Below are 24,364 nucleotides of genomic sequence, written 5' to 3'. Positions count from 1 at the left end.
CTTTAAAGCTAAAGGGTGAAAAAAGAAACAAATTTCAGTCCTTAAAAACACTTTAAATTTAAGGAATGAGGACGGACAAAGAAATAGACTTCTGCAGATGTGGGTCTGTTGTTCCTGGTGCAGCAATCTTAATCGATTACTCTAATCAAAGTCATGATGTCAGGCTGTGCAAGAGCATAATCACTGAAAAGGCTGTGGTTATTGTTGTATTAAGTGGTACTAAAGGCCTTCAAGTTTACAATGTCACGATTGCACTTTTCTCAGAAAAGGAAAAACTATCATTTTTTGGAAAGTATTTTTATTGAAAGCAGTACTGGTAAAACTTTAAGTTTTGTATTTACATAATTGACTTAAGCTTAACATTTGTATGTTTTGAGAACAGACTACAAACCAATCATTGTTCTCTGCATTTTACTTCATAAACTAAACATATGATACTATTTATGGATTATATCATAATTGCAACCACAAATTGTAATACTGTCCACTTTAATAAAATTTGAACATTATTACCTAATCATGCAGCACGAGTTGCTCCTCCCTGAAACTCAACAAACTTGTACATAAGTACTGTACTTACAGCCGATATATGGGTAGTAAATACAGATAGAAATGTTCACATCTTCTGATATAGAAACTTTTAAAGCTCATTTGTGCCCGTACTGACATCATGCAGATATTACTGTGCATTCCTAAACTTAAACTGTATAAAAGGTTAGGTTGTCACAAGTCTGGCCTGCAGTCCTTTCTGCATATCTATCTCAAAGTCTCACATCCCTGTTTCTGACTCTATCCACTGTCCTCTGCTCTAAATAAAAGCATTACAAGCCAAAAAAGATTTCTTGAAAAAAAAAAAAAACATTTTGTCGTCTATAGAAATTCTTGTCTTTCATAACTGAATGTCTGTAGCTATAAACACAACACATCTCTCTTTTTCTGTGGTGTCAAATAATGTTGGCCTTGTATCAATACTGTTTCTAAAAGAAATGCAGTGGTTCTCAACTGGTCAGGCCTCAGGACCCTCCAGTCTGTCTTACGACAGGTCGCATTAGTTATTGAATATGTTGCCGTTTAGAGCATGATTGGACCAAAACACCTGATATAAAAAAGAAAAGAGACAAAACTGACCAATTCTATACCCTCTTTCCCCATCTTTATGTGTCAATTTTTGCTAATTTTCCAGAGAACTTGTGAAATGACTTCATTATCATGGGAAAAGCAGCCATTTTTTGCAAGAAGAGGAGATAAATTAGTTGAAATTGATCAAGCATTTAAACTTACCCAATTTCACAGTAAAACTAGCTAAAAGAAAAGCTATAGATGCATGTCACTTAAGAACCTCAGGACTTTTGCCACCATTTTACAGACACCTAGAGTGACCCACCGAAAACTGTTCCGCGACCCACTTTTTGGTCCTGACCCACCTGTTGAGAACCAATGGTCTAATGGGTAAATTCCAGTTGAGAGAAAAGTGGTGTTCTTCACAATAAAAAGGTGTGCAGCCTGCAGTGTCTTTATCAGATAAAATGAGTTTGGAAATATGACATTATGGATCTCAGCAAAAACCCAATCATGTGCATTAAATTAGGCCTAGTGATTTTATTAAACTAGACTTAAAGAGACATAGTTATGGTGGGAATTCTGCTCTTCATCTAAACTCATGGGGCTCAAATGTGGAATTTCTGGTGTTGAATCTTGAAGTTTTTTGATTTATGAATTATATATGTTATTATTATTATTTATGTATTATAAATACAACAGTATAATGTTTAGGGTCAACTCCACTGTCTGGGCAATGTGTAGTATGGCTGTCTGACAGATTTTACATGAGAGGACTAACCAAATATACTGGGTAAATCCACTAAGACTTTTATTCGAAGACCTAAAACAGTGTTGGTGTCATCAGTAATAAGACTGTGAAGTGTCGCAGGATTACAGTAAATACGCCATGTTTGATTTATTTCAGTGTCTAAAAACATAGCATGGTTTTCCAATGAACGAGTATCTGTATTTATAATAGTTTGTTAGTCGTATTAACAGGTTTTAGAGAAGTTTCAGTCTGTACATGAATGAACATGAATTTCAAATGTACTCACCTGACAGAAAAAATCCTAAAAGTGTTACTACGGTGAAGAAAAAACTCCCAGACATCATTAACGGCTGAGTAACGGTCAGGATTTGACGTTAGTTTCCCGAAGAAGCGAAAGATTCTCCTTAAGACAGCATAACTAACAGCCCAAGAGTCTGACGCATGATGAAATGAACGTACAACTCCTATCAACCCTATTTCGATTCACACACGTCAAATAAAAGACAACATTTTCTATTTCAGTGCCATTTTTACTATCACGAAATTCAACGCAAACTTCTCCCCGCTCTCTCTCCTCTGTAACCAAGTAACCGCTCTAACGTCAAGGTAACGTAGTGACATCATACTTCCTGTTATTAACGCTTTCACAATAAAACCAGCTAAAGCACCCTTACGTTCCAAACAATTAAACCTAGTTGCGTGTTTGTTTTATTTTGAAAACAACACTTTCAATACTGGGTGATATTTTAGTTTTCAGTGTCAGACTTAACACAAGCATCGACATGATGCTCTGCGTAAAATACAGATAGGAAATTCAGCTCCTTTCAGTGATCTGGATCATTTTACTCAGCTCAGCAGTAAGAGTCGACTCTTTCAGCTTCTAAACGGCACTTTATAACAATTTTGGCTTTCGGTTATTATTTCCCCAAATGGCCCATTTCTTTTAGATGTCTTGCCAGCTGAATAAAACATGCCATAGATGAGAGTAGTCCTGCTCTCCAGGGTTACCATGCCCCAGTCTGGATCAAATAAGCCCCTAAACTAAATAGAAAACAGCAGTGGCAACATAATTAAATGCAATTGCGTGGCAATTTGTGCTTTGAAAATAATTTTAGAAACAGGATATAATATACATCTTTGATCGTCAACTGACAAAGTAAAAAATGAGCCCTGTGGCTTTGGGCTGAGTGTAGGCATAAAGTTAAGGCATTAATTGCTCTGCCTGTAAACAGATTCTTCACACATCCACTGTTTTATTAATGGCATTTTAAAGTAAAATCCAACCCACGTAACATGTACCTACATGTAAAGAATGTGATGTCAGTTTGAGCCCCTTATCTGTAAGATAAATCACTGTAGACCCCAGCAGTAAAATTGCAGAATAACAGCTAAACTTGAAATCTTACTCTTTAAAAAAAAACACACTGGGCGTAAAGATCTGTCATTCAGAACTAGATGAAGATCTGTGCTGTCTAGACGCTCATGCCCCATCTCTGTTTTGAGTTTGTTTTTAATGGTTTGTTGTAGCAACTCAGTCAACAGTAATAGGAGGCAGGAAGTTCAGTCTCCCATGTTTCCAAACAATAGAAGGAAATTATGTATCTCTCACTCATGCTCTGAGCCCACCAAGCAATTTAACTGTAAGAAAGCAACGTGGTAGATAAGTACATTATGAAGGTCGTCTCCTGTTTTTGTTTATATGATGTGGTTACTTTTTTTTTTTTTTTACATAACTTATGCTATAAAAATGGTCAAGACTTCACTACAATTTCAGCATTTTTAATGAAAGCTTTAAACAGCAGTAAAACATGAAACAGTAAGCAAACATTTGGCTGGTGCTGGATCCTTTTCCCACAATGAAATTTACAAAAGCCCTTCATCATAACATCCCAACAAGATGTCATGAAACTGAATCAAAGCAGTACTGGCCCTGCAGGCAAACATTTGTCTATGTCTATCATTTTCCTTATTGTAAGATGAAGCATGCTGATAAATGCAAAAGTGACATTAAATGAAATACAGCAAAAGAAAGTGACGGGGTCTAAGAAAAGACTGCGAAAGTTGTGGAAAGCTAAAAAACACCTGGAACATTCCAGAGGTAACTAGTTAACAGGTGACAGTGCCATGACTGCGTATAGGAGCGCTCCTGAGAGGTTTAATCAATCAGTGCTAGAGCTTCTCCGCTTTGTGAAAGACTATTGTGCAGACAGTCCAACAGTTCATGAACAATCTCACTCAACATGCAACAGCAACAAATGGAGATATTTTTACCATCTACAGTTCATGATGTAATGAAAAGATTCAGAGAATCTGAAGAAATCTCTGCCTGTATTAACCTGTCACGCCCCATAGACAGTGTTTGGGAAAGGGCAGAGCCTTTGAAAAAAACCTGGAGGTAATTGGATGAATGTTCAGTCTGCCAAATCTTTATGAGCCAATCAGAGCAATAAAACACGTGACACCGTAGCTGCTCCCAAGGTGTGCCTCTACTGAGGAGTAGACTCCATGGAAAGCTGCATAACGCCAACCATGGTGACTGTAGACATGTCAGTACACGACTTTTGTCGTTTCTGAAAAGAAAACAACTCACTGCTGTTCTTTGTTCTTCTTTTCACGAAGAAATGTTGTCAAGTTCTGATAAAACTGGCGCTTTAGCAGGATCCATGCTAATCTCTTCCACCATAATTGCATCAGCCTCTTGTTGCTTGTTTACATCACGACTTTGCCGTCCCAGAAAGTACTGCCCCTCGATGCTGATTGGTCCTGTCACTTTCTAACCGGGCCCAAACTGTTCAGATGGGAGCTTTTCAAGATGGATTTGCCAGTGAGAAACACAGAAACGGGCGTATCTATCTGCTTTGCAAGATTAACATGTAACTGCAAAAAATGTAGAGATTTCACCATCTTCAGTTCATGATGTTATGAAAAGATTCAGAGAATCTGGAGAAATCTCTGCCTGTATGGGGCCAGGCTGAAGATGGATAACGAATGGCTGTGACCTTTGACCCCTCAGACTTTACTGCACAAAAAAACATCATTCTTTTGTTATGAATATTACAACGAGGGCTGCAGGAACACTGGAGAGGTGGGTGCTTTTTGACACACACTCTGCACCAAATGAGTTATCTGTGATTTTCACTGAACAGACAAGTGAACATACCAGTCATATCTAATGATGCTTTCAGGGACAGCAGAGTAAAATAATAAGATCAGCTCCTGCTCCAAAGACTCAGTCTGTGTAAAAAGTACATACACTGTTGCAATCTCAAACATGAACCTTCAACATCGGTCTTCCAGATGAGCTGTACATGTTCAGACTCTACCATGCAAAGTGAAAGCCATCTGTCAACAACATCCAGAAGCCCTGATCGCTTCTCTGGGCCTGAGCTCATCTGAGATGGACTGAACTAATGTGAAAAGTGTGCTGTGGCCTGGCAAGTCCACATTTCAATCTGTCTTTTGGAAATAAATGGGTTAAAGAAGAATAGGGCCACCCTGTATGTTATCAACGCAAAGTTGAAAAGCAGCATCTGTGATGGTGTGGGGGTGTGTTAGTGCACATGGTATGGATCACTTGCACATCTGTAATGGTCCCATTAAAACTGAGAGGTACGTACAGGTTTTGGAGCAATATATGCATCCATTGCCATCTTTTTCAGGGACGTCCCTGCTTATTCAGTAAATCTATGCTAAGGCCCAATCTGATCAAGTTACAACAGCATGGCGTCATCAAACTGGCCTACATGCAGTCCAGATCTGTCAACAATTGCAAAAGTATGGTGCATGATGAAGCATGAAACCCAACATTTTTGAGCAACTTAAGATTTACATCAAGCATGAATGGGAAAGAATTACATTTTCGATACTTCAACAATGAGTGCCTTCAGTCCTGAGATGCTTACAGAGTGTTGAAAAAAGGTGATGAACCGAGTGGTAGACATGCTCCTGTCCCAACTTTTTTGGAATTTGTTGCAGGCATTGAATTCAGGGTGTGTGTATAACCCCAAAACAACTAAGTTTATCAGCGAGAACTCTCCAAACCATATTTTTGTGCTGTATTCAGTTAAGAATCAGCTGGAAAGAATGTGCGTATCATTGTGTACCAACTTTTTTGGAACTGTGTTTGTAATTCTAACTTTTATTTTATCACCCTTTATTCTTATTGATAGCTTTTTTGTTGTCAAATTGTCAATGACTTCATTTAGAAATCCTACTTGTGGACCGTGGTCTGAAATGTTTTGGAGCTGATGGCCTTGACATGAAAGCTCTACTTTATAAAAAATGAAATTAAAAAAAAACCCTCCAAAGCAGCAAAAATCTCACCCTGAGAGGGTTAAAATCACCTTCCTGAGTTACTTCTGAATTCCATCACAGAGTGAAGAGAGCGACCCACAAATAAGTGGACTAGCAGTAGTTCATTCCCTGCAATGGCTCACATAAATAACACATTGTTTAGTGAGCTGCTCTTTGTGCTCCTCAGAAAGGCCCGGGGCTAAGTGATGGATGTTTTTATTGATCCAACAACTTGGGCTTGATGGCCCCGGCATCGGCCAGCTTTCAGGCTTCAACAAAAGCTTTAGAGAGGATGAAGGATGAGTCCAGGCTAAACACAACCCATGGGAATGCTGCGGCTCTGAGACGTGCCGAGCAGGGGGACCTCTTTCAGACCGGGGAGCAAAGGTCGGGGGAAGTTTTTGGAACGAGGCATAGAGGGCGGGATGGAGTAAGAAAAAAGAAAGAATGTGTCAGTTAGAGTGAAGAACGCGATAAAAAGTGACTTCAGAGTAAATTCGGAGTGTTTCTCAAGTGTTTTTGTGAAGAAATAGACAATTAGGGTCAACATGAAAGCCTCAATGACTGACTTATTGCTGTTTCAGCAAAAATGTATTCTCTAATTTTGTGGTGATCAAGTCTAATCAAAATCGAAGAATGGATTTGACAGAAATGATCTGTAAAGACACACATTAACTTTTTCTTTGTGTTCCATCACAATCACAACATCCTCACTGAAGTCAGTGGACTGATCAGGAAAACTTAAAGCAGGGCAACACGGAAAAACCTGGAAACTTCAGCTGTCTTTACAATGGAGTTCCCAAACTCTGCCATGCCAACGTCCTCTGCACCTATCAGCCTCTTTAGTAACAGGAAACATTTTATAAATTCCTTGCAAATAACATTGATAAATTTCAGAAATTAAATGTTTCCTTTATTCTTGTTAGTCATGTCATTCAGTTTTTTGCATGACTTCTGTCTCAGCAATAGTCAAGAAGTTCGTTATTTATTTATTCATTCATTCCAGTCAAGAGTCCTCATTCTGGAAAAATGTTCTTAAATTTGTTAAGAAGAAAGTAAATTAGGTTTAGGGTGTGTTATTGAATTAATGAATGTTGTGTCCTCTTAGGCGTCAAGCGTGTGTATATTTTTTCCTGATTAGTTCAGAGAGATGTCCTTTTTATGCCCATATAAGGGCATGAGACTGCAGGGCTCTGTGCAAACACAGAAGGCACACAGGATTGCAAAAAGAAGTAATGAGACGCCAGTAATCTCCAAGTTACATAAACCATAAAAACAACCGTATACAGTGGCTGTAGAATGTTAAATCAGATTCTATCTGATTTATGATGCATTCAGACGAATGTGAAAATGAAAATTAAATCTGTTTAACGATGGTATGTCATTTAAACACAATTAAAAACCTATGTGTGAAGGTAAGTTTAATTCTTATACAGTTAAAATCAAACATTGCATGATTGAATATAAAGTTGATTATATTTTAGTCGTGTGTGTGCATTTTAATTATCGATATGACAGGGATAAATTGCTAAAAGTGCAGAAAATATAAAATTCTATTACTCTGTGCCTTTGATGATGTTGAATTAATCATTCTTTTCTGTCATATCATCACTCAGCTCAGCATGAGAAAGCTTTCCTACTCTTAGATTTAGTTTTTAGCTAAGAAAAAAATAATAGACATGAAAACTTTCATGAATGTCAAAGTCCTCTCAAAAACTATTGAAGTGGGTTTTATGATCACTTTTCCTCTCTAGAATAGTTGGAGAATGAGGCTCGGTGCCGTTTGGCGTGCTCCAAAAGCACAAATGTTACACAGATTATTATTGACTGTTTTATGTTTTTGTTTAATTTTCCCTCCAACTTTCTGTGACCCCCTTGGCCCCCACTTTGAAAAACACTGGTCCAACAGGCATACATCTTTTATTTTTCAATCAACCCTTAGAGAAATGAGCAAACATAAGTTTACCAAAAATGTTATTGGACTGATCAATTATTGCTTTCACTAAAGCAGTAATTCAGTGTTCAACATTAATAGCTACTAAAATGAACTTATTCAGGTTGTTAATTACAGCAGGAGTGCTTTAAAATTCCTTTTTAATGGTGATTGGTTTCAGGTCTGCCACAGGTAAATTACATTAACACTTTCATTAGCTGATTTAGAGTCACATGTGGGTTCATAGAGTAATATTAAAACACAGTTATACACAGGATGTTTAACCCCTGTACATCTTAAAAGCTCTAAACATCTCCAACTCACGATGCAGATTAACTTACTGCACTTTTCCCACCTAATGCAAAATACAAAAATAATGCATACGTTTGCAAACATAAACTTTAACAATGTTTTAATTTTGTCACTTTTAACTCGGCTGGTTTTTGCGATACTTCAGTTCTGGCTTGCACTCCTTGATGAACTTTTCAACCATGTGGACACCATGCTTACACAGCTTCACAGCTTTAATAGCTGATTTTTCTACAGACATCATCTTAGCATGAGATATTGGAGGCTTCATGTCAATTAAAGAGAATTATTCCACGTTAAACACATTGACTGCATCTATAGTCACTGTTTTACCAACAACTAGTTAAGGTACTCACTGATTCTTTGCATTGTAACAAAGATAAAAACATAATAAGCATCACATAAAAGGCCCTACTTTAATCTGTATTTGGTCACATTCCTCTCTGACACTCTGTTAGGCTAACGGTTGCTTCTTTAATGATATTAAAGACATGAAAAACTGACAAAGAAGTGCTTAAGATGAGGAGGGAACGTTTTCATGCACTATTTATAATCACTTTTTCTAGATTTTAAAATAAGAGATGCTCCGATTGTAAAAATCTGGGCCAGTATCAATGGTTAAAAATTTAAAAAGATATTTTATCATTGCTTCTCCACATGGCACGACTGCTTTGCCAACATTTTCTGTTGTGTTTGGCCATGAAAACAATTCATAGTAGTAGCAGGTGTCTTATTCTGCCCAATGAAATGTCTTTCATTTGATTCAGCAGTTTGGTTTGTCAACATTTAGCATTGTTTGCTGATATTGTGACAGATTTTGCACTGATTGCCAATAGTACACCAGTGTTAAACTGATGCATTGTTGCATCCTTTTGAAAACAGGTTCTTCTATGATAAATGACTTGAGTTCAGCAGCTAATTGCTGGATGTAAGTCTGTTCTTGCAAACTGGCCCAGCTTTCCGCCTAAGTGCATTAGTATTTAAAGAAACTCCTGCAGCAGGTTGCAGGTGGTCAGCCTGAAAAGTTTCATGAGTGTCATGCTCACCTTTCCTGCGGTGCGACCCCCTCCTGTGAGGCGTGTGCTGCTGTCCCACTCTGTGACGCTCATGCTCCTTGACCCTGCTCTTTGACCTCTTGTCCAATCCCGGCACTGACGCGCAAATGTCCGAGCAGGTGCACCTGTGCGAGTACTCAGCCCAGGTGAGGAACCAGGACACCCAGAGGACACATGCAGAGACCCTCATCTTCAGTCTGCTCTCTCTGGCAGCAAAACCAGAGACCCCGGGACCCCTACGCCTGCAGAGCTGCTGTCTAGTTCATCCCTCACTGTGTGATCAGTCCTACGCAGCTTCTTAACAGTAAACAGTTAAACATGGAGTCCTCATGTTTCTCAGACATGGCCGTGTGCTCCCGCTCCCTTCCTCTTTGATTTGGCTGCTCCTGCTCTCCTCGTCTCCCTCCTCTGTGGGTCCCTCTCTCCCCCCAGAGGAGGGCGAAGTAGGGGGGAAACAATGATGAAAAAAAACAAGTTGGAGACCTCATGCTGAGCGAGTAGTGAGGGAGAGGGGACCATGGGGTACTGTCTTGTCCAACAACATCTGTGCCATTCATTCAGGGGGGGAGCAACGGGGGGAGGTAACAGAGAGGGGTCTGTTCCCCAAGTCAGATCAGTTTCATTAATCACCATCCAACAAGTCACCGACCCAAGGTAGAGTAAATATACTGCTGATTATTATCATTTTTCTTTAACCCTTAAGTAGTCCTTTTAGTCTGTGTATTAATGTCCTATAGGGTCAAAAATAACCCACCTTCACTCGCATTTATCTGAATTTTAAGCCCATATGAAATGAAATGAGACATTAAGGAGCAGAGGTGGACTTGTGGCTCTAGGGAGAAACTGACGTGGTTTAACAAATGTGTGCTGAAAGGGACAAAAAAGCATACAATTTATCATGATTTTGAAAAAATGAATGCACTTATTGTTAGTTAATAGCTAATATTGCAATTCATCTTGACAGACCTAGTGTACACATATTGAAACAATGAGATGATGTAACGACATGCAATAAATGAAGCTTAGTGTAAGTGCAACCCTCTGCATCACTGCAACCCTCCTCCACCCCAGCCACCTCAATTACATCTCATCTGAACCCATTCCAGGCCCTTAGAGGTCCACTCCGTATCCCTTCATCATCACCTCCAAGTAAAGTCCGCTCCTAATCTCAGTCTCCATCCATCCCAAGCTGTCTGGTTTGTGGCAGAAGAATCGATATTGCAGCGATGGTGAGCATCTATGTTCCAACTGACCAAGAGACATGTTCAAATATTGTGGCATACCAAGTTTTTATGATGACCTGAGGTCCTCTGGCTTAGGAACCTTTAAAGAGACACTTCAAAACATTTTTTTCTTCACTTGCTTTGATTGCTTTTAGCTAAATGCTACTGAGCCTCATGTTGGTCTTTGTCTGGGGCGTTCTCATTACTAAAACTGTACCTGTGTGTCTATTGGGACTTGAGGCTGTTTGCTGGCACATTCTGATGTTGTTTCCTCCTTTACAGATCCTTGATTGTGTTTTTACCATCAGACGTAAAAAGCTGCTGTAGGATTGTATAAATCAGACATGAGTTGACTGGATGAGAGGGAAAATATCCCAGATCTTTAGCTGCTGAAGGACTTTAGTAGATGTTGGACCTACTGAAACAGCATGCATATTTTTATATCTGTTTGCACACCTTCTCTTAATGCACTAACAGTGGTGGCATTGGTGGCATAACTCACAGTCAAACGCTAGCATACTAGCTGCACAATATTAAAACGCTGATCATCTCTCCACATCACCCGGTCGCAGTGATCACTAGATCGGGAGACGTAATATTGATATAGTTATCAATATTACGTCTCATTCTGCAGTGAGAGCAAAGGGTCACCGAGAGGTCAGTGGGTCACAGAGCTACAACGGCGCCATTGACAAGGAAAAGTTAACTATTGAGGACATTTAGCCAAAGAATTTTACATTAAACCACAGATCCTTTAAGCACACATTAACCTTTTAACTTCCTAATGTACTCATCTAATTGTGGAAGCAATAATATCATGGACTTATACCGGAAAGGATGATAAATTAAGCCCCAAAGGTAAAATACTGACATATTATTCCTGCGTGAACTCGCAGTTCTTCCGTGATCTCTGCCCGCTGATCAGGGTGGTGTGCTACGGCTGCATGGTGCAGCGCTCTTGACACACTTCAAGTGGGCAGGGTCGCTCCTTCGGTCGGAGCAAACCCGTGGCATTGAGAGGTGAGATATCACCTTCATAGACTGACCCCTACAGACATACGAGAGACAACCTGAAAACATCAAATCTCTGGTCTCTAGAGGATTTTAGAGTTTCCTTGTTAATGTCATTATTGCTTAAATAGCTGCACCATTTTCAGCATTTTTTTTTGTGGGATATCTGCATAGCCTGCAGAGACTGCAAACATGTCTTCTTCTATTTTTTAACTATTGCTTCCACTCATACTTTATATAAAACACAACATTAACGGAAAAATTTAAACAGATCTAAAACAAAATCACATAGAAAGTTTAATTTTGGATGAAGTGCGTCAGCATTTCCCTGCAGCCACAGTGATGTAAAACAAGTCCAGCACTGCTCCCTAAAGTCTCATTTCACTTAAAAACTCACAGATAGCTCAGTGATCTAGTTTAAAATGCAAAACAGTGGAATTCAAAATGTGATACAAAAGGTACGATTTATTTAAATTTAAATAAAGAAATTCTGTGATCAATCATGACTAAAAATTGCAATCTTTTGATGGCCCAAGATAAAAATAAAACAAGTATTTGTCAAATGTATCACAAATGACTCCGCTTTTTCAGTTTAGCAAAGGGAAGAACTTTTATGGCTCCACAATACAATTTCCATTTAGAGTAGTTGAGATGTAAATGATCAGACCAGAAGAATGTTTTTTTTTTTCCTCCACAAACAACAGCTTCAAAAAGACCAAATGGGCTCAAAGCCCTCTCCTCCTGTCTTTCTTTTTTAACCCCCCCCACCCCCCACCCATGCACCCAACCTCCCACCAGTCAACTGGCCAAGCAAATTTGTAGCTTGCTTTCTGCACAGTATGAGTCTCATACATCATCTCAGAGGAGAACAAAAAGCCGAGTCAGGCTTGTCAGGAAAAAGTTCTGCTTTAATTTCAAAGACAGTCGATTAGTCTGGTTTGAGTGGACTCCTTTATGCACGCTTATCACTGATGATAATTTTGCTAAAATGGCTAAATCACTAAAATGGCCCCAACAATCAGAAAGGACACTGGACAGACTGTCAGTGTACAGTCTTATTACACTGGTGAATTACACAGGGGTTAAAGAATACAGCCAGGAGTCCATCAGTGACAACTTTATTCAATGCTGAGCTCACATACAAAGTACACAGTAGTACAGCCTTTCAGACTAACCTGGGGTTCCTTCAAAACGCTTAAAAATGAACTAATAGATATCATTATTATGCAGCTCCTTTGCTATGCTGGCAGAAATAATCAAAAAGATCTCTGGCACGTCCAACTAGAAGGACACCCAGGGTAGACCCAGAACTCACTGGAGGGATTATATATCTCACCTGGGAATGCCTCAGAATCTCCCAGCAGGAGCTGGAAAATGTTGCTTGAGAGTGATGTCTGGGTTGACTTGCTTCGCCTGCAGCCACCGTGACCTGATCCCAGATAAGCAGAAGAAAACGGATGGATGGATGGATGATTAATGAATGGATGGATGGATGAATGAATGGATGGATGGATGGATGGATGGATGGATGAATGAATGGATGGATGGATGAATGAATGGATGAATGAATGGATGGATGGATGGATGGATGGATGGATGGATGGATGGATGGATGGATGGATGGATGAATGAATGGATGGATGGATGGATGGATGGATGGATGGATGGATGGATGAATGAATGGATGGACGGATGGATGGATGGATGGACGGATGGACGAATGAATGGATGGATGGACGGATGGATGGACGGATGAATGAATGGATGAATGAATGGATGGATGGATGGATGGATGGATGGATGGATGGATGGATGAATGAATGAATGGATGGATGGATGGATGGATGGATGGATGGATGGATGGATGAATAGATGGATGGATGGACGGACGGACGGAGGGACGGACGGACGGACGGACGGATGGATGGATGGACGGATGGATGAATGAATGGATGGATGAATGAATGGATGGACGGATGGACAGACGGACGGACAGATGGATTATTCCTACTACACCTCTTTAAAAACCAGTTGTTAGGAACCATTTAATGATTGCTTTAACAAAGATAGACCAGGGTTGAAGTCAGTGAAAATGATCATTTCCAACACTGCTGAATATGCAGTTCCATCCATCTTGAAGACACTCTGTCCACTAGAAGACAGCAGCAATTTATTACTTATCCATTGGAAGTGTGGCATGGAGGGGAATATATCATATATTGTCCATTTGAAAGGCAACCACTTAGCCATAAATAAAAAGGGTCAGTTTGTCAAATTATGTCCAGTGTAAGGGCACTTAAGAGGTGATTTGTCAAATTTTGTCCAGTGAAAGGGCACCAAATTGGGCACTACTACACTATCTTGTCTACTGGGATGGCACAAAGGGGCCCTTTATGGTGTTTATGTACCACAGGGGCTTACAAGGGGGCACTTTTGCTGTGATTTCCGAAACTTAAGGGGTCCAAGGGGGGTGATGCCACCCCTCTGAGTCCATTAGTGGTGGTAGCTATGAGTGGGGTTTAGCTGCAGCAACTTCAAGCCAGTGAACTGTTGACAAGTGAGGAGATTAGCTTGGGTGCAGCTATGGCAGCAGTTTTATATCAGAACTAGGCTACATTTCTTTATCAAAAGAAAAGGAGAAGGAACCACACTTTTGCTCTTTTTTCTCTTCTCTCGACCAACTTTGGCAAGTTTTACTGACCATCTGGCACCACTAATGATGAACAACAATAACGGCTGCCTGTCAAGTTCACATTATGTAGTTTATTCCTAAATGAATATGGAATATAGCCTATGTCATGGAAATGAATGGTCTGTCTAGCATGTGAGCTGGGCACAATGGTGGTAGAGAGATTTAAATAGTCACCTAGAGTTCAGTCCTTAACAATCAAGTCTAATATTTGCTGTTTAAGTACCATGAAGCCAGCCAGCATGTGTGCCTGGATCTTAAAGAGAATCAAAGTTGACATTTTGATTACTTTGATTGATGTCACACCCAAAACCTGTGTGCAGTGCACCCATGAGTTTGCACCTAGTTTATGCACCTTCAGGAGAGCATAAAGAAGAGGCGTATTCCTTGTTTACTGCCTATTGGAGGAGTTTTATAGTATCTGAGCATGCTCTGAGGACCACTGTGACCACCCATGTGACTATTGTGACCATCATCTTTGATCAGAGCAGCCACTGCCTTTCTAAGCCTGGCCAGTACTCAATCATGTCCCCTACACTGTCAAAATGGACCCCCCCCCCCCCCATCAGGCAAACTCTGGCCCTCGACGGGACGCCGTGTTCAAGCAGCGGAGGGCCTTTGGTGTGTGACCTGACCTCTAATCTGGGCCTTCATCGTCCCTGCGAGAGGTAAATCCCTCCTGAGAGAGAGGTAAAAGGCCCAGGGGACGGCGAGATCTAAGTCTGAGGATTCTGCCCCCCCTCGGTGTTGTAATGATAGTTCCCCTGGTAAATACAAAAGTGCATAATAGAGCACAACAAGCAGCGCAGGGAAAAAACTCCTCTTGGTTGTAAAGCTGCATAGTTTGTTACTCTGGTGACTGGGACTCGGTTCAAATCCACGTTCCTTCTCCAACCTTTTCACAGCTTTGACAAACACCCAGCCTGTGAACTCTGCTGTCCTCAGGTTCACCAAACACCCATTTTTTACCAGTAAACCTTAATTTAAAATCAACTTGTTCATTTTTACATTTACCCCATGGTGCACTCGTCAAGTTTATTTACCAAACTCTGTGAAAGGGCAGCAAACATTTCCATCTGCTCGACTTAACATGAAGTGAAAAACATTCTCTGGGATAAGTGCACCAAAATCCTTCCTGAAATCCTTAATGGATGCTTGTTGTTGTGTTGTGAGAGCTGGGTGGGGCGGTGGCGGTATCACAAACAGGGGGCGAGGTGGTCGCGGATGTGAACGGCAAGTCAGGAGTTCTGCTTGAGTGCATCTGAATGAAGGATCAACCAGAGAGCAGCAAACCCCCTGAGCCCTCCACCGTCTAAAACCAAGCACCCAAGCACCCTGAGCTTTCTGCTCACACCTCTTTGCCCTCGCACTGCTCCCCCTTTTCTCTCTGCCGCCCGCCCCCGTCTCTTTATATGTCCAGCTGGCTGCTCCACAAAGACTGTCTCCCAGTTTCCAAATGATCCTCAAACCCCCACATGCTTTGTTCTGCTCATTTTCCCACTCCCCAGAGACAGAGTTTCGGCTCAAAAATTAAAATGAGGAGAGGAAAGAGAGAGAAAGATTGAAAAGGTGAGAGTGTAAGAGGATGGGAGAGGAGGACTGTCAGATCTGAGACTCTTCAGTGACTGCAGAACTCCAGGATTTTCTTAACAAACTGTTCTCTCCTGGTCCAACGAGTCTGAAATAACCTGCTGCATGCATCATATTGCATTTGATTATGGGATGCCCCCATGTTTTATGACAACACAGTGATCATTTATGTTTTTTTATTGTGATCATACAGTTTATGGTATTGCTTCATTATAAACATGTTTCTATTTTCTAAAGGTTTGAGTATAGCCGTAAAAAGTTGCAGAAATTGGCTTGGAATGAATTTTATAGATCAAGCACCAGGCTTCTCCCATTTTTAACCATCACTCTCACACTGTCTACAGACAACAGCGTTAAAATTTCATGTGAATTATATATATCATATATTAATTGTTGAAAAAAAATAAGATAAGATGCAAAATGAAATCATGAAGACAATTAAGACTGGAGCACGCCAGGATGACATAAATAAATGGCTTGAGAAAGCAAGTAATTCAGAGTAGAGAATCCCACGGAGCAGTTCTTCCAAAAGTGTGGGCCAGGGTCCGCTGGTGGGATGCATAAAGTCATTTACAATGAATGAAGACCAAAAGCATAATTTCAAAATGAAAAATCATATTTCAAATGATGATTTAATACTGGTTTACGGGCTAAGAATTGTTTAAAAAATTCCGATCAAAGCATGAGGATTTAACCTTTAGAGCTCCAGCGGCATGGATTCGTGCTGCAGGCACACCCCTTTGTAAACTGCTTGGTAACTTTTGAATCCTAAGTCGTAGACCCTAACTTGTTTTTTCCTGTGAAAGCTCTGTGTTGTGCCTTTTTAAATATGTTCTTCATGTTTTATAGCTCTTACAGAACATTTGCTAGTGAGCCTGGAATTTGGCTGACTTCCCGGGGTCTCTGAGGACAGAGTTGTCGTAAATAACAAGAAGTGACACAGTTTATAAAAACGTTGATAACTTTTGACTTACTCTTTTTTTCCTCTGAGAACTGACCCTTTTGCTGTTCATTTGCTACCCTTGATTTATCCGTAGCCTTTAAGGACGCCATTTTAGCGAGCCTGTGACTTCGGTGACTTTTCGGGGTCTTTAAAGATTAAATCCACAGCGTTAGATCTGATAATAAGCTTTTTTGTCCATTTTTAACCCATTTTCGAACATGTATGTTGACTTCCTTCAGTGGGTAGTACCATATTTGTTAAAGGGCAATGTTTACATGCAATGCATTGTGGGAGGGGCTGTCCTTCATGTTCTGTCTGTACTGCTTAAAGGAATGGCACAAATGAATCTAACTGCAAAAAAGTGCATGGACTTTTTTGTACATATGTAGATATTTTGAAAACCGTTAGTCACAGAAAATTTATTTTTTTAACTGTTTTGTCCACAAGAGATGGGAGAACACGTCTGTGCAAAGAAAATGCTTAGTCACTATTCTGTACTGTGTGTTATCAGTATTAAACTTTGAGTTTCAAGTTCCGATATGTTTTTTCTTTTGTCTTTAGAGTCCTATAACTTTTCAAAATTCAAGTGACATTACCGTATTAGATATATTCTTAAAGCTCAGGTTGTCCTCAAAAAAAAAAAAAAACTATGCATAGAGCTTGACTGTGCATCACAGGGCTGATGTTTTACAAGCTTTTGAAGAAAAAATGTCCAGATGAGACATGATGGTGAAAAAACAGCTGTGAGCTCTAAGGGTTAATTTATATGTCACATTTTTGTCACAAAATTAGTGATACGGTTTAATTGGTGGTGGATTAATTAGTGACACTGTATCAAACATTCGACTTGTCCACACATTCCTGATTCTAAGGATGTATTAGGGCTTTTGGGAACAAATATGCAACCAATGGTGGCTGAAACTGAAATAATGGATCCTCATGTTATGGATGTATGAGGGTTTTGGTGGCTGACTTTAAAAGGAACCCTGCATGCACAGACAAGTTCATCTTGTTGGATAGCTATTTGTATCTCTCAAATGTATATTGAATTAAAAAAACTCACTAAAGATCTGCATTCTGAGTAAATTTGAGCTTATAAACCCACCAGAAGGCAGCCATGTTTTGGTTCACGCTGGTAGAGTGACGTCACAGTGCTGCAGCTCTCCTCGACGTTTCTAAGCAGTTACCGCTGTGTCAGACGTTTTTCTGCTTGCAGCTGTTGCTGCCATAACAGCTTTTATACCAGACACCAGTTTGCTGCGTGTTGGTTTTGTCTCCCTGCTGTCGAAGCTCTGTCATTCCTCCTACATTTTACCTCAATAAAAAACCCGACAAGTGACTGGATTCAGTGTATAGAGGAAGTGTGTCAGGGGCTTTTCAAAATAAAAGCATAATGTACAAATGAAGAGAGTTTCTCCAATGAAATGATAAAATAGGCATTTACTTTGAAAAGCATAAACCGGAAGTGATTTTGTACTGTGTTTACCTGAACCGTGTGGAAACAGAAACCTTCATGAAGAGTAGACGTTTGGTGAACAACTTTATTGTTTATAGAAACAGATTTCAAACATATCCTGCAGATGTGAACATAAACTTTTGCTACAAGAAGTTAAATATGGCTCTGTATTGATTGTTTTCCTGTCTAGATGGACAGATAACAGCTCACGGTGCAAATAAAAAAATAGAAGAGACCTCAAATTTTAAAATTATCTGTACGTGAGACATGCTGCGTTTCTGAGATGCAGCCCTAACAATGCCAGTCTGAAACAGTGGTCACTGCATAGAAACGGCGAGGAGCACTACGGAACTGTGACATCACAGTGCACGCGCGGACCAAAACATGGCGGCCACGGTGAGTTTATAAACTCAAATTTACTCAAAATGCAGTTCAATATGCATACAAGAGATACACGAATCTATCCAACAAGATGAACTTGTCTGATCATGCAGGGTTTGCATTGGGCTGCAGCATACTGAAGGCACACCATGCACAGGACTCATACATCATGGTATAACATTTATGTTTTATTTTAGATGCAGAGCCGTTTTTAGCCATATGTGGACTATGCAAATGCATAGCCCCCCACTAGGAGGCCCCAAAGCTGAATGTTTAGCCACATCTGAAGAAAATTAAAAACACCTGTCTTCATCCCTCATTTACTTGAAAATAAATGTAGGATATACAAATAAAATAAGCTGCAATGATAAGCTGTGGCTCGTGTTCTTGAGGCATAATTAAGTCAAAACTGTTGAACTCCACTGTCATGCAGGGAGCGATGTCCACCAACAGGTAGGATGGGAATAAGTGGCAGGTACCCATCGTTACTGTTAGTGAGAATATGGATAGAAAACAGTGTTTATGGCATCAAAAGAGGTTACCCTAGTGGGACAGAGAAATGTAAGGAGAATGGATTAATTATGATTAATTTCTTGAGTTTAGTGTATTTTTAGGCCTCCAAAAAGAAATGTTCTACTGCTTTATAAATAACACTAGTTATTTATTAAGTGATTAGTATAAATTAGACCTATTGTTGATTATTTTGGACAACAATAATGGATTATTTCTGTGGGTGGATTATTTCTAACTCAACTAACCATAATACCACAAACTGAAGTAAATGTAATAAACTATGCTATATATGGCTGTTAGCTCTACCCACAGAGAAAAAACATCCAGGTTTAGACCATAAATAATTTGATATGAGAGGTTATCATGACTGTAACCTGTTTCGCTTGGAAGTGGAATAGACTGGCATGTTCATGGACCATCTAATGGTTTAGGAATCTTTCCATCGTACTTTGGCAGACTAGGGCCCCCAAAAAGCTAGAAATGGCCCTGTTTAGGTGTGTCATACAGCCCAGCCAGTGAGTGGATTTCATCTGACCTGTAAGGTGTTTTGGGGAGATAACACATTTTCAAAAATAATTACATGACATTTTCATCAATTTCAAAAATCAAGGATAGTTGCAGTAAAATACCTGCCCAAAATCAATCACTGTTAAGTGAAGAAGTCCCAGTTAAATGCTCACTATTTACCTCCACAAGTCAACCATGCAGGCTGTAGAAACCAACACTTCACCGGGGTTGTCAAGTGAATTACCCCTTCTCTGGGATCGTTCAGTTAGTCCCACGACACTTCCAATGGGATAAACAGTGATCTCCAGCGTCTCAGAGCTACCTCCATCCATGTCAGCTCTCTGGTGGCTTTGCAGTGTCCGGTGCAAATCTGTAATCTTCAACAGAATGTGCAGAAATATGGAGGATGAATTTCAGATGTAGAGAATAAAAGAACAGTTACATTTAACCCTTTTACTCCTAGTGCGTCGTCGACGCGCTGTTGAAGCACACTTTACATGACCATAATTGCATGACCATTTGTGCCATCGGAAAAATTCTAACAGTTTCTGAAAGCTAAGAAACTGTGCTTTACAGCCAGCATGCAGTTATTTCTGTAATTTTCCTTTTTCCCACTAAGATTCTAGCATAAAGTTCCCCTGTTTTTTGTGTTTCTTCATTTTAAACTGTTAAAACACTTAACATGCAGTGATATGTAAATAACTGCCATATATTAAAAGTTCTAAGTATTGTGGAAAAATGGACAGAAGCACATACTCACAGGACATTTCCTGGGCCTTTTATGATTAAAATAAGAAAAGAGCCCAGAAACTCAATTTTAATTTAAACAGTTAAAAAAAAAACACTTTTTAAACATGTGGTACATTTTACACAACTTCCAGATATTAAAGTACTCTAGAAAAATGGGCAAAAGCACTTACAAGACATCTTCTGTGCCATTTATATTTGAAATAATGTGTCCAGAGGCTCAGGAGTTAAAGGGTTAAACCCTCATGTCTAGCATGCAGAGATGCTGCTCATCCTCACCTGCCCCTCCATGTCTTCACCATCGGCTGGCTCAGCACTCACTACCTGAGTTCAAACTGATCACAGCTCTAGACCACCATGGTGATGGTCTACAGGAGACTCCGGAGAACAAAAGTCCTCTACTTCAAATCACCGAAGTATCATTGCTGCCTCGCTAATAAGAACAAGCTAAACTTGTTAATTATTGGTCTTAAGGATTTCTTTTGAAATGTCATTGCACTGAAAATTTTGGGTTTAGCTACTCTTTGATAGCCTTTGCATTGAGACCCTCCTAAAGGAAGTGCATCCAAATGTTCTGTAAATAGATAATTTTGCAGTTTTGTTACATACTTGTCACTTACAGAGCTTCTGTTGAAGGTAGAGAGTATTTCTCATTCAGCTGAGCCCTCTCTGTAACCTCGCTTGCTCTTTAGCTGGCTTGTTTCTCGGTGCCACTTTCTGCGAGGGTGAAAGATCATGTTTTGCGGTAATCACGCGGTCAATTACAGGCAACAAGTCCCTTCAGGTTGAAAGGTTTCAGATCTGCTATCCCAGCCTGCTGAAACCCCCCGGTCCCCCAGCTTGTGTGAAATCATACGCTGGATTGTTGTGCAGAAAAGGACCAGAGTTTGGAGATGTGGGCTGGAACTAATAGGATTGGTTTTGATTCATTAGATTCTCTTTCATCGTCCTGGTTGGAATTCCACTCCACGTCTCCTCGGGCTTCACACTTTTAAAACGGAGGTGGGAGGGGGCAAGTGTTTATAATTGAGCCTCTAGACTGCAAAAGCTCATTACTCACTGAGGAATCATCTGCTTTTACTACTGCGTGGAATCAGCATCAGAACCATATGAATGCTGCAACACAGACAACACAGCACAGGAAATGACTCAATGATTGGTGAAATGTAGAACAAATAATGAAAAATTGCAATGTGCAGGTTTCATATGGAAGCCCAAAGAGGACATGCATCCTTATGTAGCGGTTTTATTCTCTCATTTACATCATGCAGTGAACTAGGAATGAACTTCTGCTCTTGGCAGCCGCATGCTGTTTATCCTGATAACAACAGAAGCATAGAGGTTTCTTACAGCCACTCCTGTAGTAAAAAGTTTCAAACATACTAAAAAATAGCTGTTGGTTAAAAGACAACACAACAAAGATTATTAATGAAGCTACAGTTTTAGAGAGAAAAACATTACAACTTTCTGAGCCCCACCAAAAATCAAAATCATCACAGAAATGTTGGATCATGATTTCAGAAATTCTCACAAACAAAGTTTGGGCGCTGGTTTACCATTGTACAGCATCCCCTCTTCTTTTAACAACAGTCTGGGGAGTGAGGAGACCAGTTACTTTAGTTTTGGGAGAGGAATGTTGTCCCATTCTTATCTGATGTAGGATTCTAGCTGTTCAACAGTTCTGGGTTGTCTTTGCTGGATATTTTGTTTTGTGATGCTCCAAAGGTCTGGACTGCAGGTAGGCCTGTTCGGCACCAGGACTCTTCAGCCATGTTTCCATCAGGGGGTCCGGTTTGATTCAGTTCGGTTTGATATGGTTTGGTACGCTAAATGCTAAATTGTTTGCGTTTCCACAGACACCCGCGCCCTCACTTGGTGGGCGGGGCTGTAAAATCATGCATGTGAAGTCACAGTCAGTACGAGTCTGCTGGTCCAGCTGCAGAGTTATAGAAAGGATGAGTGACAGAAATCAGTAGGTAATAAGCAGTAAACAGCTTTATTTCAGCTGAAAGTGCTTTTTTAAAAAAATAAAAACATTTTAATGATGTTTACCGCTGTCAGTACAGATCAACAGCTGATGGCTGTTACGTGTACATATGTGTACAGAGACTGTAACATTGCTGTGTGAGTAGCTCCACCTTTTTGGTACGTATAGGTAAGATTGGCACTCCTACGCAAAAAATGCATGCTGTTCCGCACCGGACTGAGCCAGACCGCGTGGTGGAAACAACCTATTCTACTGTGAAGCCATGCTGTTGCGATGGATGTGGTGTGGTTTAGCACTGTCTTAATAAAATATTCAAGCCTTCCCTGAAAGAGACGTCTGGATGGGAGCATATGTTGCTCTAAAACCTCTCTCTACTTTTCAGCATTGATAGTTCCTTTCCAGATGTGTAAGCTGCCCACACCATAGGCACTAATGCAACCCCATACCATCAGAGATGCAGGCTTTAGAACTGTGTGCTGATAACAAGCTTGATGGAGCCTCTCCTTTTTGGTCCAACACAACATCTGTGGTTTCCAAAAAGAATTTAAAATTTAGATTCATATGACCCCAGAACAGTTTTCCATTCTGCCTCAGTTTTAAAAGAGCCCTGGCCCAGAGAAGACAGCTGCTTCTTTGTATGATCCTGCTTTAGCTTGCATTTGCGGATGTCATGGTCAACTGTGGTGACAGACAATGATTTCTGGTGTCCCTGAGTCCATGTAGTGACTTCCAACACAGACTCACACCTGTTTTCAATGCAGTGGCCTCTGAGGGCCCCATGAACACAAGCATCCAATTTTGACCTTCAGCCTTGTTCCTTCTGAACAAAGATTTCTACAAAATCTCTGAATCTTCATGATATTATGGACTGTAGATGGTGAGATTTTCATATGTAGATGAACATTTTTCTGGAATTGTTTCACAACTCTTAGACATAATTTTTCACTGATTTTGGAACCTCTGACCCTCTTTTCTTCTGAGACTCTGCCACTCTAAAATGCTCCTTTTATACCCAGCCATGTTACTGACCTGTTGCCAATTAATCTGAGAAGTTGTAAGATGCTCCTCTAGTTGTTTTTCATTAAAATCACTTACTTTTCCAGCCTTTTGTTGCCCTTTCCCTACTGCTTTGAGGTGTGTTGCTGCCCTCAAATCCAAAATGAGCTCATACTTTTTCATGAAATGGTAAAATATTTTAGTTTCAACATCTGATATGTTATTTCTGTTCTTCTGTGAATAAAATATGGGTTTATGAGCTTTGCACATTACTGTGTTCTGTTTTTAATTACATTTTATAAAGTGTCCCAACTTTTTTGGAATTAGGGTTGTGGCAAAACAAAAATATTTGGGTGTGTTTGAAGTTGTGTTGTATAAGGTACTCAGTAGTTGTAGCATTAGCCTCTGGAGATTTTAGTGTGCATTGCTCCTTTAATGAGAGCGTGCTGGGGGCGGTAATAAGGAAGCTAGGTTACACAGTGTATTAGACAGGTTCAGTTTCTCCACACAATCTAATGACTTTTAGGTAAAAATGGGCCAAAAAACAAAGTTGGCTCCAAAGAACGCTATGCTGAAAAATTTCAGTGTTTTTTACCCAAGAAAACCGTGTTTGATGCTATTTTATGATATTTAAAAAAAACAACAACAAAAAAGGAACATCCAGATCAGAAAAAGGTGCTGGATTCTCAAAAAGGAAGGCAGCAAGAAAACAAAGTGGTCCACACCAGGAAGCTCCTGATTTTTTCAAGTACATCCTAAAAGTTAACATTCAATAACATGGGCTGGGAAGATACCCACTTTATATTTTGGTAAATAAAATAATTATTGGCTATTGGGGAGACTGACAGGAGGAAAAGAAACTAAACTCAGTATGATAATGTAGAAGCATCTGCTCAGCCTTCATGGCACAGATGTTTATGT

General features: G+C 40.0%; 1 protein-coding gene across 1 annotated transcript in view; it reads right to left on the bottom strand.

The window, feature by feature from the left end:
- The window catches only part of robo4 (roundabout, axon guidance receptor, homolog 4 (Drosophila)), a 45,393-nt gene extending 43,021 nt beyond the window's left edge, over positions 1-2,372 (bottom strand). Inside the window, exon 1 of the mRNA XM_041800578.1 lies at positions 2,097-2,372. Coding sequence (XP_041656512.1) covers positions 2,097-2,154 — 58 coding nt within the window. The 5' untranslated portion in view covers positions 2,155-2,372. The remainder of the gene's footprint in view (positions 1-2,096) is intronic.
- Positions 2,373-24,364: the final 21,992 nt, after the last annotated feature.

The sequence above is a fragment of the Cheilinus undulatus genome, linkage group 12 (genome assembly GCF_018320785.1).
Source record: "Cheilinus undulatus linkage group 12, ASM1832078v1, whole genome shotgun sequence".
Classification (NCBI taxonomy): domain Eukaryota; kingdom Metazoa; phylum Chordata; class Actinopteri; order Labriformes; family Labridae; genus Cheilinus; species Cheilinus undulatus.
Note: the sequence above shows the minus strand (reverse complement) of the source record. Positions and strands in the feature narration are given on the sequence as shown.